General features: G+C 46.4%; 1 protein-coding gene across 1 annotated transcript; it reads right to left on the reverse strand.

Moving 5' to 3' along the window:
- Positions 1-16,731: 16,731 nt before the first annotated feature.
- alg2 (ALG2 alpha-1,3/1,6-mannosyltransferase) lies at positions 16,732-20,825 on the reverse strand. Its single transcript, XM_018762757.2, has 3 exons — positions 20,621-20,825; positions 18,363-18,672; positions 16,732-17,992 (listed from the first exon to the last, which is right to left on the reverse strand). Exons 2-3 carry the CDS (start codon positions 18,669-18,671, stop codon positions 17,096-17,098), a joined length of 1,206 nt encoding a protein of 401 aa, XP_018618273.2. The 5' UTR covers position 18,672; positions 20,621-20,825; the 3' UTR covers positions 16,732-17,095.
- Positions 20,826-20,908: the final 83 nt, after the last annotated feature.

Genomic DNA, 20,908 nt, shown 5'->3' on the forward strand with positions numbered 1-20,908 from the left:
TCCTCCCACAGTCCAAAGACATGCTGTTCAGGTTCACCCACAGTGAGTGTGAGTGTGAGAGTGTTTCACTGATGTATAGATGAGTGACCCAGTGTAAGTAGTGTATCTAGTAGTGTAAGTCTTTGGGTGCTCTGGTTTCCTACCACAGTCCAAAGACATGCTGTTCAGGTTCACTCACAGTGACAGAGTGTGTTCCACTGATGTATGGATGAGTGACCCACTGTAAGTAGTGTATCTAGCAGTGTAAGTCACTGTGGTGCATAAGGTGTGTGGGCTGGTAACACTACAGTTCATTGGAAGTCGCTTTGGAGAAAAGTGTGTGATAAATAAATAAATGCAAATATAAATCGTCGTGGGAGCGCTTCTCATTTCTTAAAATGCTGCCGAAGAAAAAATATGTACCGTTAAACGAGACTGTAACCTCTGCTCTGACCACCAGGTGGCAGTATTGACTCGGTTATTTTAGCGCTTCTTCCGAGCGCTCAGAAAAATCGGATTCCGTTCCCATCGCTGTAAAACGGGGTTTAACGAGGTGCTACAAAATATAAGCGCTTAAGGGGTGTGAAAAATTACTATTGTCATATAGCTAAAAAACATCAATAACATCAATTAAATATATTACAACGCATCTATTGGATAATGATTCAGCAGAGGAAAATATAGATTCAGTGAAAGTTCTTATTACCCTGCAGTATATTACACATTGCAGTATATTATTTACTTGTTATATTATTATGTATTATATAGCAATATATTAGTATTTGTTAAAAAAGATTCACACAGTGATGCATTTACTAAACAATTTCAAGAAAATAAACCCATAGGCTGACAGCACTGGTTTGATGGAATAAAAATCTATTATCTGAAGTACTAAAGCTCCTCTTCATCTGCTTTTTTTTTTTACACGAAAAATGCATTAATATTTTTTTAAAAGCCAGAAAGCTTTTAACTGACTACAGTAGATTCTCATTATTTGCTTAGGTAACACTTTTAAATTTTTGTTTTTATTTGACTCTTTTGTACAGGAATGTTAGGTAATCAACTTTATGTTTTTACTATATTAATTCAGGGTAAGCACCTTGATAAGGGTACTGTAGCAGGAGTGGGATTCGAACTCAGGTCTTTCAGACTGCAAGGTGACAGAAGTAAAAAAAACTACAACTAGGATGTGAGACACCTCCTCAGATTTCTTGCTGACATTCACATTATTGACTGTATTCAAAGGTATTAGTCTCTGTCAGGATTCAAACCCATAACCTTCCGGTTACACATTTGCAGCCTCAGTTGCTGTTCCAGCTTCTGCCTCATGAGGTCCATGAGATCCAGGGCTGGAAAAAGAATACGCTGCAGTTCAGTCAGAGCAAACAGCAGCAGCAGATCTGTGTGTTTTCCTGGGTGATACTGGTGTTTGGAGCCCTTGCTATTCTGGTGACATTAAGAACTTTCCAGCAGGTCAGTCGTGACCTCAGAGAAGAACCCGATTACTGAGAAGAGCAGTTCGCAGAAAACCGCACAGCGGCGCAAATCTGTTTTCAGCTGCCTGTTTACGTGGGTCAGTTCATTTGTCCTGTTTTGCAGGAAAATTTTTGTGAAATTATGTAACGGCACATGCACATTTTTAACTGGGATCAGAAAGTCCTGAACCAAAACCCTACAGGGCTTTGCATATGCTACTGAAAGAGAATTTAAAAAAAAAGCATTTTGACGAATCATGTGGTGCAAGTTTATGGAGAGGGCAGGAGGTTAGGAGAGCAATGGGTGTGAAAGAGATTGGTTTGAGTCCCTTCTCAAATTTTAAAGGGGATTCAGCAGCTCCGAGGGACAGGGGGAGCTCATTCCACCACACTAGAGCCAGAACTGATAACCTTCACGCTTGATTTCTGACCTCTTGGAGAAGATGAAAGCAGGTTAGTCCTGAACACCACGGCCCCACACAGGGAAGCAGGACAGTGACCTTTTCCGCCCCCGGACGATTAACCTGCTCTGCAGCCCTAATGGACGCAATCAATTCCCAGCTCCCGTCCCTCTCATGTCCTGCTCTCCAGCAATTAGCTATATTTATCAGGGCCTCTGTTCCCTCCCTGTGCTGGACCCCTTTAATTGCCTTTCCGGAGCATTCTGGGCTAGCGTGAGGTGAGGCCCACAACCAGGGTGCTGTAATTGCACCGTGGTGTAATGAAGGGCCTTGGGCTTTTGTGCCTTATCTTAATAACCTCAAAGGGGGGCATTAATTAACAGGGAGGACCCCTTGTGGACATTATGAAATTGCTAAATGTCAAACGTGTTTCTCCTGGGATGGGGAGACGCTGAGTGACACCGGGTGCGTTTCCTTCAGAAACTTTGTGCATTGCTTCATATGCGCTTCATATATACAGTATATATATATATATATGAATACATATAAATAATGTATATATATATATATACTCTGTGTGTGTTAACCAATTCATTCTCCTTGTCTGCCTTTTTTAAGTGTCCACTTCAGCACTAAACTCCTTTACACTTATCATAAAATGGACCTCTGATTTCATTATATTAGCACCCAGCAACCATCGACATTTACATTTTTTATTTACATTTATTTATTTATCAGACGCTCTTCTCCAAAGCAACTTCCAATGAACTCTACGTAGTCTTACTTTCAGCCCACACACCTTATTCACCGCGGTGACTTACACTGCTAGATACACTACTTACAATGGGTCACTCATCCATACATCAGTGGAACACACTCTCTCTGTTACTCACACACCACAGAGGGGAAACCTTGACAGTATCTCTTTGGACTGTGGGAGGAAACCAGAGCACCCGGAGGAAACCCACACAGACAAGGGGAGAACATACAAACTCCACACAGACTGAGCAACGATTGAACCCATGTCCTCTCACGCCACCCAGGTACTCAGGCCATCCTTTGAATATGCGCACACACACACACACACACACACACACACACACACACACACACACACACACACAAAAACAATATATACACTACTGGCAGAAGAATTTATAGCAAGAAACTACAGTCCAGCCAATTGACCTGCTCTGTTTCCTTCAGCATAATTACCTTCACATATTGATTTATGAAACACAGAGGTTATGGTGCTGTAACAGCAGCGGCTCCGTTCTGCGTAAACAGGCGTCAGCAAAACAACCTACTGACCTCACAACTGAAGAAAGAAAACCGCAAAAGGATTGGAAAAATAAAAATGAATTTCCACAAACTCCTGTTCATTCCTTTCAGTCCCGATTGTTGGTTCATCAGCATTCCCCGAATTGCTATTCATCACCAGCGCTCAGGAACACCCGTCACAAGCGGTAAACACTGTGGAAGTGAGTTGAACGAAGGCGGCCGCACACTCCCGTTTTGTTCGGACGCTTTCTACCACCATCTGCTGACCCGGCGGCTAAACTCAGGTTTCGTTCGCTCCACAACAGACAGCAATTTCAGAAAACAGATCCATGGAGAAAAAGCAGTTAGAAATAAAGTGTAAAACTTTTGTGTCCTCGAAAAAAAAAAAAAAAAAAAAAACGGTAATTTCGTCTCGCTAGAGATCGACTTCATCCTCGTGTCTCGCATCCACAGGTCAGGCTCACTCAAGGCAGCCGTTTTGCCGCCAACCTTTTCTTAGTGTTCGGCGAGGGCACAGAATTATTTTACGGAGTTAGTTATTCGGTGAGGAATGATCGGAACGGGGAACGTTAAAATAAATCAAAGTGAAGACTCTGCTCATACTCCACCCATGCTCTACTTACACCCTACTCATATTATTCGGTATAGACGTGATGACACGTTGTTAACAGAAGCAGGAAAAAAGAAAAGCAATTCACTGTGCCACAGATCTGATGGATTTCTGGAGGAACAAGGGCTGGGGGCTTAATTATATACAGTCACAAGGACCCCCCAGATGAATTTTTACCCTGTGTAAGTAAAGCTGGCATGTCCATTTCCCAGAGGCCGCACAATGTGAAGATCAATAGCGGCTCATGTTGCTCCCTCGCGATGGGCTCCCCGGTCAATCTCCCCAACTCCAATCTATCCCCTCGCGAGCCCATTACCCTGCATAGGGCTGCAAAGACGGCACGGAAGGGGAGGGGGTCCAGCCGCAGACCGTCCTGCCCACTCGTTGGAGGGGTGAACAGCTTTGGGTGACACCACCAAAGTTGACCCCTGCACTTACATAGAAGTTGACACTAAACTTACATATACCCGCAGTAGATGTGGTCTATTTTTAGTACACATCTATTTATCAATGTCTATTTTTAGTACACACCAAAAACTTTTTATTCTTGTATTAATACTGCCACCTGCCTTTTTTTTTCCTCGTTTATCTCATTATTTTCAGTAACATCACACACACACACACACACACACACACACACACACACACACACACACTATCAGAACCGCTTGTCCCATACGGGGTCACGGGGAACCGGAGCCTACCCGGCAACTCAGGGCGTAAGGCTGGAGGGGGAGGGGACACACCCAGGACGGGACGCCAGTCCGTCGCAAGGCACCCCAAGCGGGACTCGAACCCCAGACCCACCAGAGAGCAGGACTGTGGTCCAACCCACTGCGCCACCGCGCCCTCAGTAACATCATTTAGTTGTAATGTTGAAATGTTAAGTTTGTATTTTAACGTTTTTGCAATAATTAACACACAGCTGAGTAATTTTTACTGTATCAGTTCAAAGAAAGTACCTTGATCAAGGGTAAACGCTGGTCTTTTGACTACAAGGGGATGGCTTTAACCACCGCGCCACCTACTGCCTCACATTGACATCACACCCTGAGAAAACTAAGATCTGGGAGTCTTTTCAGCACCAGTGCGGTCAGTTCTTCCCTACCTGGACCATTAAGAGTGTCTGGTTGTGTGGGAGTTACAGCTGCTGAAAGGATCATGGTTGAAATACCGCCTCGTACGGCAGCACCCTTGATCAAGGTGCTGACCTGGAAGTAACACGGTAAAAATGACCCAGTTGTGTAAATAAGAAAAAAGCTTTAAGTCGCTTTGGAGAAAAGTGTCAACGAGATGAACGAATATAAATGGACCAGGTCCACATTGGGCCCCGAACACAGAGCATGTTTGGCTCTTTACTGATCCCCATGACTGAAAGGAACCGCACTCTGAACATCGAGGGGCTCTGCTCCGGGGCTCATGTAGCGTATCTCTTTCTACCCCCTAACCCTAAACGGAGCTGTCCATCAGCCTGACCCTCAGGACCGAACGGTCAGCTATCAGACAACAGGTTACGGGGTTATGGCTAATTGACGCTCAGAGCTTCTTCCCCCCGCGACTCCCTGTACCACGGTGAAATGTTTGCGGAGGCGATCGGCACTTTGACGGCTATCGATCGCAGGCGCTCTGGCGCGACTAGGACCTGGCGGCGGCCCATGTGATCTCAGCTGTCCTAATACACCCCTCCCCCTACCCCAGCCCTCAGAGAGTCAGTATGACAAGGACCAGAGCGGTGCGATCATTATCACCTGCCGCGGCTCTTTTTGTCGTCCTCGTCAGCGTTCTTACGATGTCCTTCCAACACGGGGTGGATTGGGGCGGGGAACTCATCTGCCCGTCAACACATATCCGCCAAACTCCTTTCTCATGGTCCTTCAGAATAAAACTTGCTATAAAAGAGCAGGATTTGTCAGTAGGGTCAAAGGTCACGAGGTCAGGAGAGCCGAATCCTTTATAGCTGAAGACGACCGGGTCCGAGAGCAAACGCGCCAAACTACCGCTTAGAACCAAATAAAGGCACAGATGGAAGCTCGGTGCGGGTTGTGTTTTGGGGACAGAGAGGAGGGGCTGTGGGAGTTGCTGTATGGGACAGGCTGAGTCAGAGGGAAAAACAAACACACACCATGCAGGCTAAGGGTTCGATGGAGCGGGACACCACATCGAGAGCCCCACTCAGCCTAGGAGAGCAGCCCACCGCGTCCCTCCAGTGTTCTTGCGTGCCATTGGATGACATGGCCTACTACGGAATTTGCTAGAAACCCTTCGTTATCATATTTCCTCGATTCCGAGATGCCATCGATTGTAAGATCCGTCCTAGTTGGATGTAGATGCACGTATGCGGAAGAAACAGAAAATAGCAACGGGACCGGAAACGTACGAAGCAAGTCGCGAAACGTAATAACCGGCGGTTTGTTATTTAACCTTCGTTTTACGTAAAACTTAAATTTTCAATATTACTAAGAATGCAGAAAGACAAAATGCAAAAAAAAAAGGTTTAAACAATTTCTTTGCCTGTCCGTTTGTTTCTTTGTCCATTTCCTCTTCGCTGTGAGATCGTCCACTTTCTTCAAAATCAGATTCTTCGCCGTTGGGTTCGGAAAGGACGATGTTACCGTCCTCCAGCAAAATATTGTCCTCTGGGCCAAATGTAGGTCAAATTCAACACGTGTGGTAACTAGCGATGGACACAACACAACTGAGCGGTAAACGCAGTGATGTGAATGTGGTTATAGTAGCGATTCTAAGAGAGCGTCAACTGTAAGACGTCCCGATATTCAAGTCGTTGGAATCTGAACAAAATTCAAAGAAATACGATAATTTGCTCCGGGTCCAGGTCTTGAATTTTCCTTTCTCTAATCTCCTCTGGGTCACATCTGCGTGCTTCCGAAATCGGCACCTTCGTCCCGTTGCTCTGAACTTCTCCCGGATCGATCGCGATTTTCGCGGCGGCGAAGTGTCGACTCCGACCGGCAGGTGGCGCTGCTCACGTTGAGCCCTCGTTGCCTTCCTCGCCCACCGACAGACCCTCAAGCTGTGATTATCTGCACAGGCAGCTGTGGGACTTCTCGCAGCGGTCGAACCCCCCTCGCCTGCCGATAATTAGTCCCAGTTAATTACAGCCGCGCTCCGGGTTAAGCCACCGAAATCTCCCCGGTGCCCTGGCGCACACCTCAAGAGGCAGCCTTTATGAGCTCGGTGTCCAAGCCCCTGGTTCGACAGCGCTGGGGTGGGCCAACTTCCCTTCTTGGACGTCCTCCCTCCATCCCCCCCGCGGCCCATCTGGCTGCCGTCAATAATCAAAATCGCGAGCGTGGCTCTTAATCTTAGCCTGGCAGGCGGTCAGATACAGCCGTGCCGGGCAACCGTTCCGCATGCTAACGAGAAACGCCGGCGCCAGGTGAGTGCGAGCTTCTCGACCGCTCCAGGTTCATCCTCGGAGTGGGCCACGTTTCGGGTGACCGTAACCACTTCAGATCTTACGGCGAGCGAGACGGACGACCGGGAGCCACAAGAGAAGAGCGCATGTGCTGATGCTGATGGTGGCACGGCTGCAAACCGGCTGCTAACCAGAGGGTTGTTGGCTCGATTCCCAGCTGGGAAACAAGTACGAATGCTTAACCGGGGTACTTTAACTTCATGGTATGAGCGACTGAATGAGAAGTGTAAGGATCCCATAGGAAGTCACAGGCGGCTACAGCAGCACACATACAGAGTAGCGACAAAAAAAGGAAAAAAATGACAATGCCGTAACTGACAAAGAACGAAAATACTGGAATCGCTACGGAAGTAAATAAATATTTATTCCCGATAAAAAAGCTGCTATATTTAAAAATTGAACGTCCCTGCTTCTAAGAAATAAATAAGAAATGAAGCAACTCAAATTTATTTTTGAACAGACAAACTCGCTGTCACGATTTTACTGTCAATCTTAAATGATACATTATTACCTTCTTCGCCACAAGTTCTTTACACTTTACATTGGCGGTGTCAGGGCGGTTAAGGCTCTGCTTTTGCAAAAAAAGAAATTTACAGGACCAAGTCTGCGGAAAATCCATACTATCTGAACCTCAGGAAAGATACTTGTCTGGAATTATTTGAATAAACATGCAGATGTATTTCAAAATAAAAGCTACCACCCTTGGGCTTGAAGGACCTGGGTTCGAACCCTACATCCTGTTGTTATACCCTTGATCAAAATGCTTAACGTGAATTTATATAGTAAAAATTACCCTTTTGTATAAATAGGTAAATCACTATAAGTATCTTAACCTTGTAAGTCACTTTGGAGAGAAGTGCCAGTTAAATTAATAAAAATTAAAAAAATCAGTGCAAGTTACTCCAGGCAAGGGCTCTATAAAAATCAAAATAATCTATTTTCATTTTGCATTTATCGATACTGGTGTAATAATTTAAATTTTTGCATGCGTTTATTACTTGGCCATTGATGAGTGCAGTCTCGTGTTTCAGTCTAACTGTGTGTGTGTGTGTGTGTGTGTGTGTGTGTGTGTGGCCTTGTTAAGAAGCTGTTCCCCACAGCGTGTCCTCCTTAGCGAAACCACAGGTGATGCCCGTCCTGGACACGCAGAACAACAGGCCTTTCCCCATGCGACTCACCAGTTCACTGTGAGCCCTTATGGTCTAATAGCTGGCGTCAGCTCAACGGACTGGATTAGCACGGGTCTCTCTGGAGCGGGGAGCTCCGCTGGACGCTAACCCTCGGGGGTTCGAGGGGAGATGCGAAGCCGACCCTGAATGAAACCGATCCCTGTAAAACCATCTCCCCGGTGAGCTCATTATAATGCTCAACTGAAACATTTATTTTCATTCCCATAATCACATTTCAGCTCTATACTTAGAGGTGGTGGGGTGGCCGCAAAGGACCCACGAGGTCAAGAAAAACAAATATGGGTTCACCGTATCTTTTATTAATGCCCTTGAGTATGATTTTTGTTGTTTTGAAGGCAGCAAAGGCCATCTGATGCTGGAGAACCATAGTAACACCTGTCCGGTCGAAGGCAGGGGAAACAACAGCTCACCTGCTTTTTCACGTGGGGCCGTCAAAAAGTGTCCACAATGATATTTTCATTCTTTTATGAATATACTAGACACTTTTGGTCTTACTCTCGTGTACAGTAGCAACCATATATAGAGCAATCGGACATAGAGTCCACCCAGAATGTTCTGTCCTCCACTTGTCTCCTTAGTGTTGAGGGGGTGTCCACTGTCACTGCGACCAGATGGATGGATGTGTAACTCAAATTTACATTTACATTGGCATTTATTCATTTAGCAGACGCTTTTCTCCAAAGCGATGTACATTTCAGAGAAATACAATTTGTATTTACATCAGGTGTTCATCACACGAGTAGATGCACAAAACTCAGGATAGACGATTCCTGATGACCTTCCTACATTTTTTTTAAAAAACATACACAAACATTTACCTACAATACAGCAGTAGCGGCTGTGTAAAGGCTTATCCTTAAAGTTCCGGTGCATGAAGATTTACACCATACATGAGCTGAAGAGAACTTGGGCGAAGTGAGTCCGGAAAATGTAAGTTTTTAGACCCTTCTTGAATGTAGACAGAGTTTCAGCAGTTCTGAGTGAGAGGGGGAGGTCATTCCACCACAACGGAGCCAGAACCTTCATGCGCGGGACCACTAAGCGAGCAGAAGTAGACGAGTGAAACGGTCTGGTTGGGGTGTAGCGGTCGATCAAGTCTGGTAAATAGCTGGGAGCAGTTGTATTGATGCATTTGTAGGCAATAACTAGGGTTTTAAATTTGATCCACAAATAAAAATAATGCAAACACACTCCCAAGTTAGAAAGTTTCAAAGATACAAACATTTTACAGTTTGCTTATTTTGTAATAGCATTTTCTTCACTTGCCTTTTTTTTATTTATTTTTTAGTCGGTGGGAAGGCGGCCTGCACTTATGCATCCAACTGGTAGGTGGCAGTAAAGAGCACCGAAACAGTTAAGAGATGTGCGATCGCTGCGTTTACAGCTCGTGTCCGGAGTTGCAGAGTGCTGGTGATCAATAACAAGGTGATGAATGTTATGTGATATTTTATATACTGAAGTCATTTTAAGTACTTTTTAATTTTAAGGCGATGGGGGCGCAGTGGTGCAGTGGGTTGGACCAGGTCCTGCTCTCGGGTGGGTCTGGGGTTTGAGTCCCGCTTGGGGTGCCTTGCGATGGACCGGTGTCCCGTCCTGGGTGTGTCTACTCCCCCTCCAGTCTTATGCCCTGTGTTGCCGGGTTAGGCTCCGGTTCCCCGCGACCCTGTATGGGGCAAGTGGTTTAGACTGTGTGTGTGTGTGTGTGTGTGTGTGTGTGTGTGTGTGTGTGTGTGTGTGTGTGTTAATTTTAAGGCAGCTTGAAGTCAAGAAAATGTTCAAAAGTAGCTTTAAAAATATTTTTATTTATTTTAGCTATGTCTAAAGTTTTCATAGAACCGAACCCGTACATAATTTGAGGGATTAGTATTACGGTTTTACTGGTTGTGACTTAGTTGCAATTACTCTGAGTTATGAACAAAAAGAGCTACAAACTGATTTCTGATCCCAGCAGTGTTTGTAAGCTGAGGAACGAGAGACGCGTGAAGATGTCCACATGAGGGTATTTTGACACAGCGGACGGGTTCGGACAGGCTTGCGCGCGGTGAACGTCCATTGTAGACATGTCCATCAGGGGAATTCAGCCCATCGTTCTGGGAACATCTGCTCTGCGCGTCTCCATTATTGTCCCTCCGTCTCCTTCTGCTTCCTCGACCGTCCTCTTTTTTCCGTCACACAACGGGCAGCGGCGGAGCTCCCCACACCTTCTGACCCTTGATTGAAACCAGTTTTTTCTTTTACAGCACCACTCCTGCGCTCCTGTGAATGAGAATGCGTCGTGCAAAACACAAACTGGGGGGTTGGGTGGGGTGTGTGTGTGTGTCGGGGGGTCGGCGGTTGCAATTTATCCATTTCCCCATTTATCCCCGTGACCTGAATTAATCCGTAACCTTCGCACCTCTCATCTCCACAACAGCCTTTTAATTTCTCCCCACAATTATCCGGCGTATTGATAATGGCCATTAGCATATTTATGATAGTTGCTTTGCAGTTATTGTTTGTGCCGCACATTAATCTTCATCTGCGGCACGTCGCCTGACAGCTCAATCTATTCTGCCATCTCTGGGCCGCGCCGTCGTCCGCGTGAGCCATTGTGCGCCTGGTAAATAAGCGGTGTTGGCGCGCGGTGGGGGGGGGGGGGGGTCGCCGTGGGACGGCCGCTGATTGACGTGAACCTGCAGCTACTAATCAGGCGGAAGAGGGATTGTGGGCCGGCGGGGGCGACTCGGGGGGTGTTCGGCAGCGGCTTTGTCTCTCGCGCCCGACCAGCTCCTTGCGGTTCCTCGCGTGTCCCTCGCCGTGTCGTCTCCTTTCCCAGTGAGACAATTCTGCCCCCCCCAGCCAAACAGCTCCTCTTATGTAGATAATAATGGAATAACTGCTGGCAGCTCAGTGCAGCAACCCGAGTCGCTTGGGGGCAGGTGGGCGGAGCCTAGAGCGGGGAAAGAGGGGGATCGAGAGCCGCCGGGCACCTCATCCGGGTGCCCCAAAAGAGCGGCGAACATGTGCGGTGGCACTTTGCCTGCGTGAGTGACAGGATGCTGATTGCGGGCCGCTGGAACCTGTCCAAGTTCACCAGGAGGCCCCTCCACCGCGCCACCCTCATCAGCACCACCGCCAGCCACGCCTCCTTTACCCAGGGACTGGAAATCAGACTCATGCTGGAGAGACAGAACTGGGCCGGCCGGCGCTGACGGGGCACCGCGAAAGGCAAGGCAAACAGTAGGGGGCGCTATGGCCCACTGTCTGCTGCAGCCAGGAGCCGTGACGACAATTTCCTCCCCTGGTGGGCGCTCGCGCGGCGCCAACCGCGGCAGATCCGCGCTCCATCTGTCCGTGGGGACTCGGCACCGGAGAGCACCTGGCCGATTAGCCATCTCAGGCCTGACGCAGGATGGAAACGCACGTGTCCCGAAACAAAGGCAGGAGAGCGGTCGGGAGCTCCAGGTGCCGGTGGCTCCATTGTCAGCAAGGGTGGCGCGGGAGCATGAGAACGGGACGGAAGACACCCGAGGGTCATCGGCAGGGCCGACAGGTGGGAACGAATGCTAATGACCAGGAGGGAGTGAAAGGCCGCAACCATCAAACCCTTAGTCGTATTACTGGCGAAACGCAGCAGTGTACGAAGTATGAACTGAGGGGTATTTACTTAAGCTAAGTGTATCATTGATCATTTTAATAATAAAAATAATGATAGATAGATAGATAGATAGATAGATAGATAGAACTATTAAATATTCAGTTTGATGTGTTTTTATTCAAGACTGAACAACAACTATCAGAGATTCTTATTTTATTGAAATTTTAAATTGGGACACATTTTCAACCAAGTTCTCCCTGTTCTGTTAAGCTGTATACTAGTATTTGCTCCAGAAGAACAGCTTAATGAGTTTTTTTTTTAGAACTTCTGCTATTTTTTTTTTTTTTTTTTTACAAAAACCTTAGTGTTTTGAATGTTTCATAAAGCGCCCTTTTTTTCCCGGACTCATAAATACGCATTTTATTGACGACATCAATCTAGTAATAATGCAGAAGCATGGGATATTATTGATTGCTTTATTAAAAAAAAATCCCATGGAGATCGTTTTATGCCACAAATGTAAATCACGCTTCACTCTTCCCCCTCCTGTGAATACCCGGCTTTGTTAACCGTTACAGGATATATGCTAATATGTTTGAATATTTTATAGTTGCAGTAAAATTTGAAATCTGTAATTTGTTAACGTGTTCCATGTGACACAGCACAAAGGGCCAGCGATGAATACAGATGCACACTTTCTTTGTTTAAAGACACTATGTCACACGTCAGAGGGGGAGAGAACCAACTTGGAGCGCCGTTAACCCTTTGATGGCTTCGCGAAGGGGCGTCGACCACATCTGCTCCTGTCGGGAAGCGCAGCCTGTCGATCCGGGGTCGCAAACACTTCCAACAGCCTCGGTCCCAAAGCTGGACATGGATCGAGTCGCACTCTGCGAAACACAAGGGCCAGCAGGTGGCGTAGCAATTAAGGATGTGGCCTTTGGGTCTCAAGGTTACTGGTTTGAATCCCGCTCCCCTTCATCCCTGTAACGCCCTTGTTTGATGCGCTTACCCTGATCCTCTCAACTCACATTCCTGCTGTACAAACGGCTCCACCAGCAAAGGATAAATGTGTCATCTACAAAATAAATTAATAATAATAGCTATAATTTATGCAAATGAGGTCTAATCATGGAAGGTAACGAAAAACAAGCTATTCGTATTAATATCCGAAGAGCCCAGCCCTCACTGGTGGTAATAACCGGACTCAAAGCTGCCAGCGCTCAGGATGGAGGAGGGGCGCGGAACTATACATCTACATGTCTACTTTGGAGAATTGTAGGCTGTTTAGAAGCACCGCGGCGGCGCCGTTAATTAAACGCACATGCTGCCGGCAACTGTTTACTTATCGCCGATTTCCAGGATGCCGCTGGATTTTAATAACCGTTATGGCCGTCAGGCTGCGGCCCGCGCCATCGTTCAGGAGTGGGGCGCTCGATGGCACCACCGCCGCCCCGCGCTACGCCTCAACCACGGGGTGGGATATACATCACGTTCCCGGTCGACACAAATTACCGCACGGTTTACGAGCGGCTGCGCACCCCCTGGGAGAAGGGTGGGTGGGGGGCGCTACGTCGCGTGTGATTGCAGTCTCTGTGGCCCTACCCGACTGCTAGGTCCTGGAGGGCCGTCTTGGCTGGGGAGGCCTTTTATTATTATTATTGTGCCGTGGCAGGGCTTCTAAATCACCGGCGGCACGGCACGCGGGACGCCGATAAAGTCCATTAATTCCCGCAGTATTCTTCCTCTAAGAAACAGGCTTCGCTCAGGCAGGTGCGTGACATCGTCGTGCCACGAAATTCAGCCAGGGGTGTTTTTAAGGTGGACGTAGTGACCACGGAAGGTCTCCGATCCCCCACCAGGGCACATTCCGATGGGCTCATCCAATGGGAATGCTGCGTGTCAGATGCTGTACCACATTTATTACCTTCTTATAGTCTACATCCTTGACCAAGAGCAGGGTATTTTTACTGAATTTAATTAGGGTAAGGGCTGTGATCAAGGCTGCTACATGAGGAGCGAGATTCGAACCCAGCACATTCGGACTGACACTGTTGCAGCCCTAACCACGATGGCACTTCTCGTAACACGCCACACTTCCCCCCAGAGAACAGGTTTGCACTTGAGTCGACATTTTCTTTCCAGTTATTAAAGAACTCAATAACCAAAAGGTTCCAGTGATCACCACTGGACGTGACTAATAAGCACAATCCCAGCATTTTGACGAAATTTATAAAAGGACAAATGTGTATGACTATAGACCCGGGGAGCACTGTTGTGCAACGGGTACCGCTGGTGCCACACAGCTCACGGCTTGTGGGCACAGGTTTGAGTTCTAAGTCTGTGTGGTACTTACACGTTCTCCCCTTGTTTGTATGGGATTTCCTCCAGGTGCTCTGGTTTACTCACAGTCCAAAGACATGCGTTGCAGGAGTATTGGCGACACTAAGTCGGTGCCCCATCCAGGGTGTACCCTGCCTCATACCCTATGCTTTTAGGATAGATTCTGGACCACCATGACCCATGACAAGTGGTTACTGATAAAGGATGGATGAGTGAAATACACATCCTGTAAACCATATTGGATAAAAATTTATTTCCACTAGCTTTTACCATCTGTTACAGGGTTTAAGTCTTTGAGTCATGGGTTCTATTCCTAATTTGTCCTTGGTTCCACCCTGTTCATGGTCCTTGTTCTGGCATTCCAGTACATTTATACATATTCATTCATGTGATGCTTCTCTCCAAACTGACTTATAGTTACTTACTCATTATACAGCTGGGTAATTTTACTGGATCAACTTAAGATAAGTATCTTACTCAAAGATACTACAGGTGGAGGAGGGTTTCAAACCTGTGACTCATGGATCCAAAGGCAGCAGCTCTAACCACTACACTACCAGCTGCCCCAGTAAAAAGCATTTTTGGAGCTACGAGTCCTGCAAGTCACCCTGTTTAAGGCCAGTGAGTCAAGGAAAAAAAATGTATACACATCTTTTTTTTTTTTTTTACCCATCATCCTCCTTGCACAATGGCTCATCGCCTGGATCTGAAGGTGACCTTCGTAAATGCTCACGTCACACAACTCTTGGCAGCGGACGTCCAACAGACCCTGCCAGGAGACCCGGGTCTCTGGCACGGCAGATCCAACAGACTCTCGGCCGCACGCTCCGCGGGATGACATCACACAATGGGCTCATTATATCAGCGAGCGTTGTTGCGTAAGGACAACGAGAAAGAGTCGCTTGTGCCTCAAATAGATGGATCTTACTTAATATATTTCCCACGAACCACAGGATCCCTCTGTGAACAGAGGGCCTCTGTAGACATTTCCTGGCAGCGAAGGTAGAAGCCACAATTGCAGTGCGGCAGTGGGGAAAACGGCGAGTCGGAAGGGCCGAGCAAAAGGAAGAGCGCCCACCGAGTGCAGGGAAACACTGAATCACTGCATGTTCACCCTCGCTGCAGTATGAAGTCAGCACAGAATCACGGTAAATCTTAAGAGTGGAGAGGATGTGCCCTGCCTGCCGAGATTTAAATTCAGAATTGGATAAATATTTACGCAGCAGCGAGACCTCCACGATAGCAGGCCAACCCACAGCGCAAGAAGTTCACGCCCTCTGGGATTAATAAGGACACGAAAACGGGGTGGAATTAGTGTTTCCCGCACTGAATGTAATATATTACTGTAACATTAGTACTTTCTAAAGTAATGTAAGACATCACTTGTAAACTGAGTCAGTTCATAAAAATGTGAAGTTACACTTTTGCATCATACTGTACAGGAGGTTTCAAGAACGAAGAATTCTGTTCACATTGTGTAAAGCTGTGCAACATGGCAGAAACATTTCTTTTGTTGATACTGTCACCCAAGGAAATGTACAACTTCAGATAATCAGTTTTACACTGATTAACCCATGTAGATGGCCAGATTATTTTTACTTTAGGTATTCAAGGTAAGTACTATGAGAAGGGGTGGGATTTGAACCTAAGACCTACAGAACACAAGGCACTAAACATTCTACCACCCACTAATGTGTCGCTTAAATTAAGCTTTTACCCAAAGCTGCTCACAGCATTTAAACCATTGATTCAGCTGGGTATTTTACTGGAGCAATACCTTGATCAAAGGTACTAGAACAGTCCCATGTAGTGGAACTCAAACCTAGAACCTTCACTTTAAGTGGATACAGTAAGTGGAAACACAATGGCCAGGTAAATTCCCTTTGATTTGTTAAACTCCAGTCAAAACCTGCCTCATACCTTATGCTTCTGGGATAGACACCATACAACCAAGACACTGCAGTGGACAAGTGGATACTGGGCAAATGAATGAATGGCAATTTTTTTTGTGCTGTACTTAGTTTTTGGTCCTGGAACAAAAAGGATTTTCAGTACAGAATCCTTTCTGACCAAGTAATTTATTACAACATTAGTCTTAATCTATGTCTGGAAAAACCAACTGTGTGTGACACGCCTTGTGCTCATTTAATTTCGCCAGTTTGTCAGAAATAACAAGAGACTAATTCATTAAGATGTCTCAAGTGCTGCCTGTGTGTGCCAGTAAGACATGCCACAGCATTCAAGCAAATCTTAACGTGCAGCACTTTAAAATATTCTTTATCACTAAGCATAGCGAAACCACACGCAGAGATCTGGAGGACACAGGGTGTGGCGAGTGAACCCACCGAACTGAGGGGGGGGGGGAAAAAAAAAATAAATAAATCACCACAGGGATGTAAGACCAAGCAGAACTTTGCAAAGTAAAAATAAAAATATAAATAGTAGCTAATTATTTTTGTTTTTATTATATGCTCAATAAAAGCTTAAGGAGCATGGAAATAAGAGAAACATTCTTATTTTTGATCTTTCTTCAGTGTAGAAAGTGTACCAACAGATCAAGTAACTCATCTGAACCTGCTGACAGCAGTCAAAATATGAAACATCATCTAATGACCTTCTGAATGGAGGATTGTGGCATTTTCCATCTTTCCGCTGTTGCAGCTGCGGTCAGATCTGCGGCTCATCATTATTTTCTCCTTTCCGGAAGGCAGCGGCATGCCTTCATGAAGTGACCTGAGCAACAGGATTCTGCGGAATTCTGCTCAGGATGGTCCGCAGAATGACACACCTCCCCCACGCGTTGCTATTCTATCAGTCTGACGATGTACCGGTACAGTTGCTCTGCAAAAGCATCTGAGGAAAACTTCTTGATGACACGCTGCCGCCCTGCCTCGCCCATCTCCTGCTGAAGTCGGGGGTCCTTCACAAACTTCTCCATGGCTTCGGCAAAGCTCTCTGCCGTCGGCTCGCAGAGGAAGCCGGTCTCCCTGTCGACAATGGACTCCAGCGGCCCGCCGGAGTTCACGGCGATGACGGGGCAGCGGACATACATGGCCTCCACAGGCACGATGCCGAAGTGCTCATTGCTGGGCGTGTAGAGGACACAGGTGCTGTGATGGAGAAGCGACACTTTCTGCCGGTCTGAGGGTGAGCGCAGGAATGTGACGCAGTCCTCCAGGCCCAGGCTGGAGACCAGGGCCTTCAGCTCAGCAAAGTGCTCCACGTTCTCCCGCACCCGCTCGTCGTAGCCACCCGCCATCACCAGGTGCACATCCCTGCGCTGCTCTGGGGCCAGGCACTCCCTCAGGGTCTGCAGAGCCTGCACTGCTAATGGAAGGTTCTTCTTGCGCTCGTAGCGGTTGACAGAGAGGAAGAGCCACCGCTTGTTCTCGGGCACCAGGCCGTCCAGCTCCTCCAGCTCCTCGAAGGCCGCCGGGTTGAGGGAGGGGTAGAGGACGTCCGTGCGGACACCTGCCAGGCTTCTGAATGTGCGCTTGAAGACCCCCGCCGTGAACCGGCTGTTGACCACTATGCAGTCTGCCATTCCCGTGGTGCGCTCCTCCAGCCAGTCGATCGGCGCCCTGTAGAGTCTCTTCATGGCCGAGCAGCGCTGAGTGAGGAGCTGATCCGGGAAGTGGCAATAAAACAGGACCTTCTTCCTCTGACGAGACAGCCTTAGCACTGGGATACACGCAGACACCTGATGAAATCAAAACACAGCAACTCGTGTTGTGCCAACTGGAAACAGTAGGTAGGTGGCATAGCGAATAAGATCAGTTTACATTACATTTATTCACTGGTTTTGGCAAACGACTTTCTGCAGAATATCTGCAACCCAGAAGCGGAGTGCTGCAGCTGCAGTACAAAGAAAGAGCAGGAAGCAACTGTTTCAATAAAATATCCAGCACTATTAAAAAAAAAAAAAAAGTTGTAAATATTTTTAGATGAGAGCATCAACAAAGCAACAAAATAAAAAAAGTAATAAAATGACCCGTTTTGTGATCTGTATTTCTTTTTGAGACACACTGACTACGGCTGCATGCAGAAAAGATGTGGCGGATAAATCTCACCTGGTCACAAAAGACGACATCAAACTCTACCCCACCGAGGAAGACGAGGTACAGGGCCACGTAGATCATGCGCAGATAGGCGCACAGGGCGTGGAAGTATCCGAAGACACTGGTGGGCAGCCAGTCCCCCACGCAGACCACAGGAAGGTCAGGATCGAGGGTCTCGGAGAAGCAGTGCTGGGGGTTGTAGTGGGCTGTCCAGATCTGAACGGAACAGCCCCGGGAGCGTAGGGCCATGGCAGCATCCACCACCAACCGCTCTGCACCTCCGATGCCCAGGTCGGGGTGAAGAAACACCACCCTCACCATCCTGCAGCAACAGACACAGATCCAGCTCTTCCATATACACACCAGAAGACTCCAGCTTCCTGAACAATTACCAGCAAAATTGGAAACAAAGTTTACATTTAGATTTTCATGTATTTTTTCAGCAGATGGCTTTCACAAAAGTGACGTACAAATCAGAGTGAGAAAAGGGCATTAACCAACAGATGAAGACATTTAAACAGAGACACATGACAACAAAACACAGTTACTTTGTGCAGTGCTGCTGTATTCTATAGGCGCCTACTTGTACAATGTGTGCCAGCGAACAAATTCTTATAAGAAATACCAAAGTGATCGTAAAAGATTATGTAAAGCAATTTTATGTAGTTGTCATCAAATCAGGACAGCAGTAGTTCTAAAAAAGACAGTTTGAGACACTTCTTGAATGACAAGAGGGATTCAGCAGTTCTGAGCATCAGAAGGAGTTTGCACCACCACAGAGAAAAATCAGAATCAGGTCCTTTGACCTTCTGATTGCAGCAGAGAGCATAGCAGTTAGAGCTGCAACTCTTGGATTTAAAAGACCCAAGTTCAAATTCAACCTCCTGCTCTAGTGTACATGATAAAAATACTCACCCTAAACTACAAATAAAAAATACCCAGCTGTATAAATGTATTACCGGTCCTTTTGGAGAAGGGTATCAGCTAAATTAATAAATTAAGACACAGAGGGAAGAATAATTAATGTACATCTTTAGAAGAAATTTAGAAATTGGTGCCACCTAGTTAATGACACCGAACCCCATATTATCACTAGAGCAAAACGGAAAAATGATCAGTCCATGTATTTAGCAGGCAGTGTAAATATAGCTCAAGATGAAATAATCAGGGTCCATATGGTAAGAACAAAGTGACCAGTTAATTTGTGTTTTATATGGTTTCAATATGGTGCAGCATGGTTCTGAGTGAAGTTGTTTCATTACAATCAGTCCATTAATTTTAGCTCAGAAAGAGTTTCCAAGTGAAAATTCTAGCGAAGATGGACTATTCCGATGAACTATTTTGAGTTTGAACAAACCCAAAGACACCAACATTACAGGTGAAGAGGATTAAATTGTTACAAGTTACTTCATAATAGTACGACATCTATTTCTAGATCTTTTACCATAAAAATTTTCACATGAACATGTGACTCATTGAATCCTGGGTGTGTCCCCTCCCCCTCTGGCCTTACGCCCTGTGTTGCCGGGTTAGGCTCCGGTTCCCCGTGACCCCGTAAGGGACAAGCGGTTCTGAAAATGTGTGTGTGTGTGTAATGTTTATGGACCTTGATCGTTTTCCCCTCTGCTTCTTCTAAAGTAAAAGCCCAAGAGGCCGTAACCTAAAGTCCTGAGCACAACCGTCAGGAGATGGAGAGACAAATGTGTTCCTGATCATGTGTTTCAAGGAACAATAAATCTGAGGGATTCTTTTCACTGTTTTTTTTTTAACCTCTTCTTGAGTGGAAAAAACACCTGCAATATAGAACCAAATGTATTCTTCCCAAGGGGTGTTTAAAATACCCTCAGACAGACCTGGCAGAGATGGATGGACTCAGAAACACCAGTGACCAGGCTGTCAACTTGTCAGTCTTCGGTTCAAGACGGGGGTCTTATCGTACAATGACAGTCTCTCACACCATGATACATAAGATACCTCTGCACTGACTGACAAAATATAAATACTATATTATATTTACTGGTATTTATCTGCTATAGATATATAGACTTTAAATCTTACTGTTATGACTCAACCTCAATTCAATTAATTGCTGCTGCTGACAGAAAATTAGAGAAATATTAGTCTAGAAACCAGCGAGTGATTCAACACATGATTTTCAGCTAGCAGAGTCAGTCAGTTAGCTTTATTTAGCCAATGTTACCAACACGGCATAACCAGACGGTTTTTGACAATAAAGCATTGCGAGTTTAGAGCATTCGTTATAAACTCACCTTCGTTCCCTGCTGCTAGGACGGTACGTCAGACGTTCGCGGGTGGCTTCAGCTCAACATTCGCTTTCTTCCACGAAACTAGGTAATTGAAGCCACCATCGTGGCTCAACTTTTCCATGAATTGCTATGCGATTGACGTCCATCGACAGAGCCAAAATGGGGTCCGTTTGAACTTCGGGCTCGAGTTTGCACGGGTCGGCCTCATAGTAATAGAAGGGACCTTTCTAACACACGTCATTCAGTTTTGGTAATGTGTCTTAAATAATCCCGGATATGCCCCTGTAACAT

Source organism: Scleropages formosus, chromosome 18, assembly GCF_900964775.1.
Source record: "Scleropages formosus chromosome 18, fSclFor1.1, whole genome shotgun sequence".
Lineage (NCBI taxonomy): Eukaryota > Metazoa > Chordata > Actinopteri > Osteoglossiformes > Osteoglossidae > Scleropages > Scleropages formosus.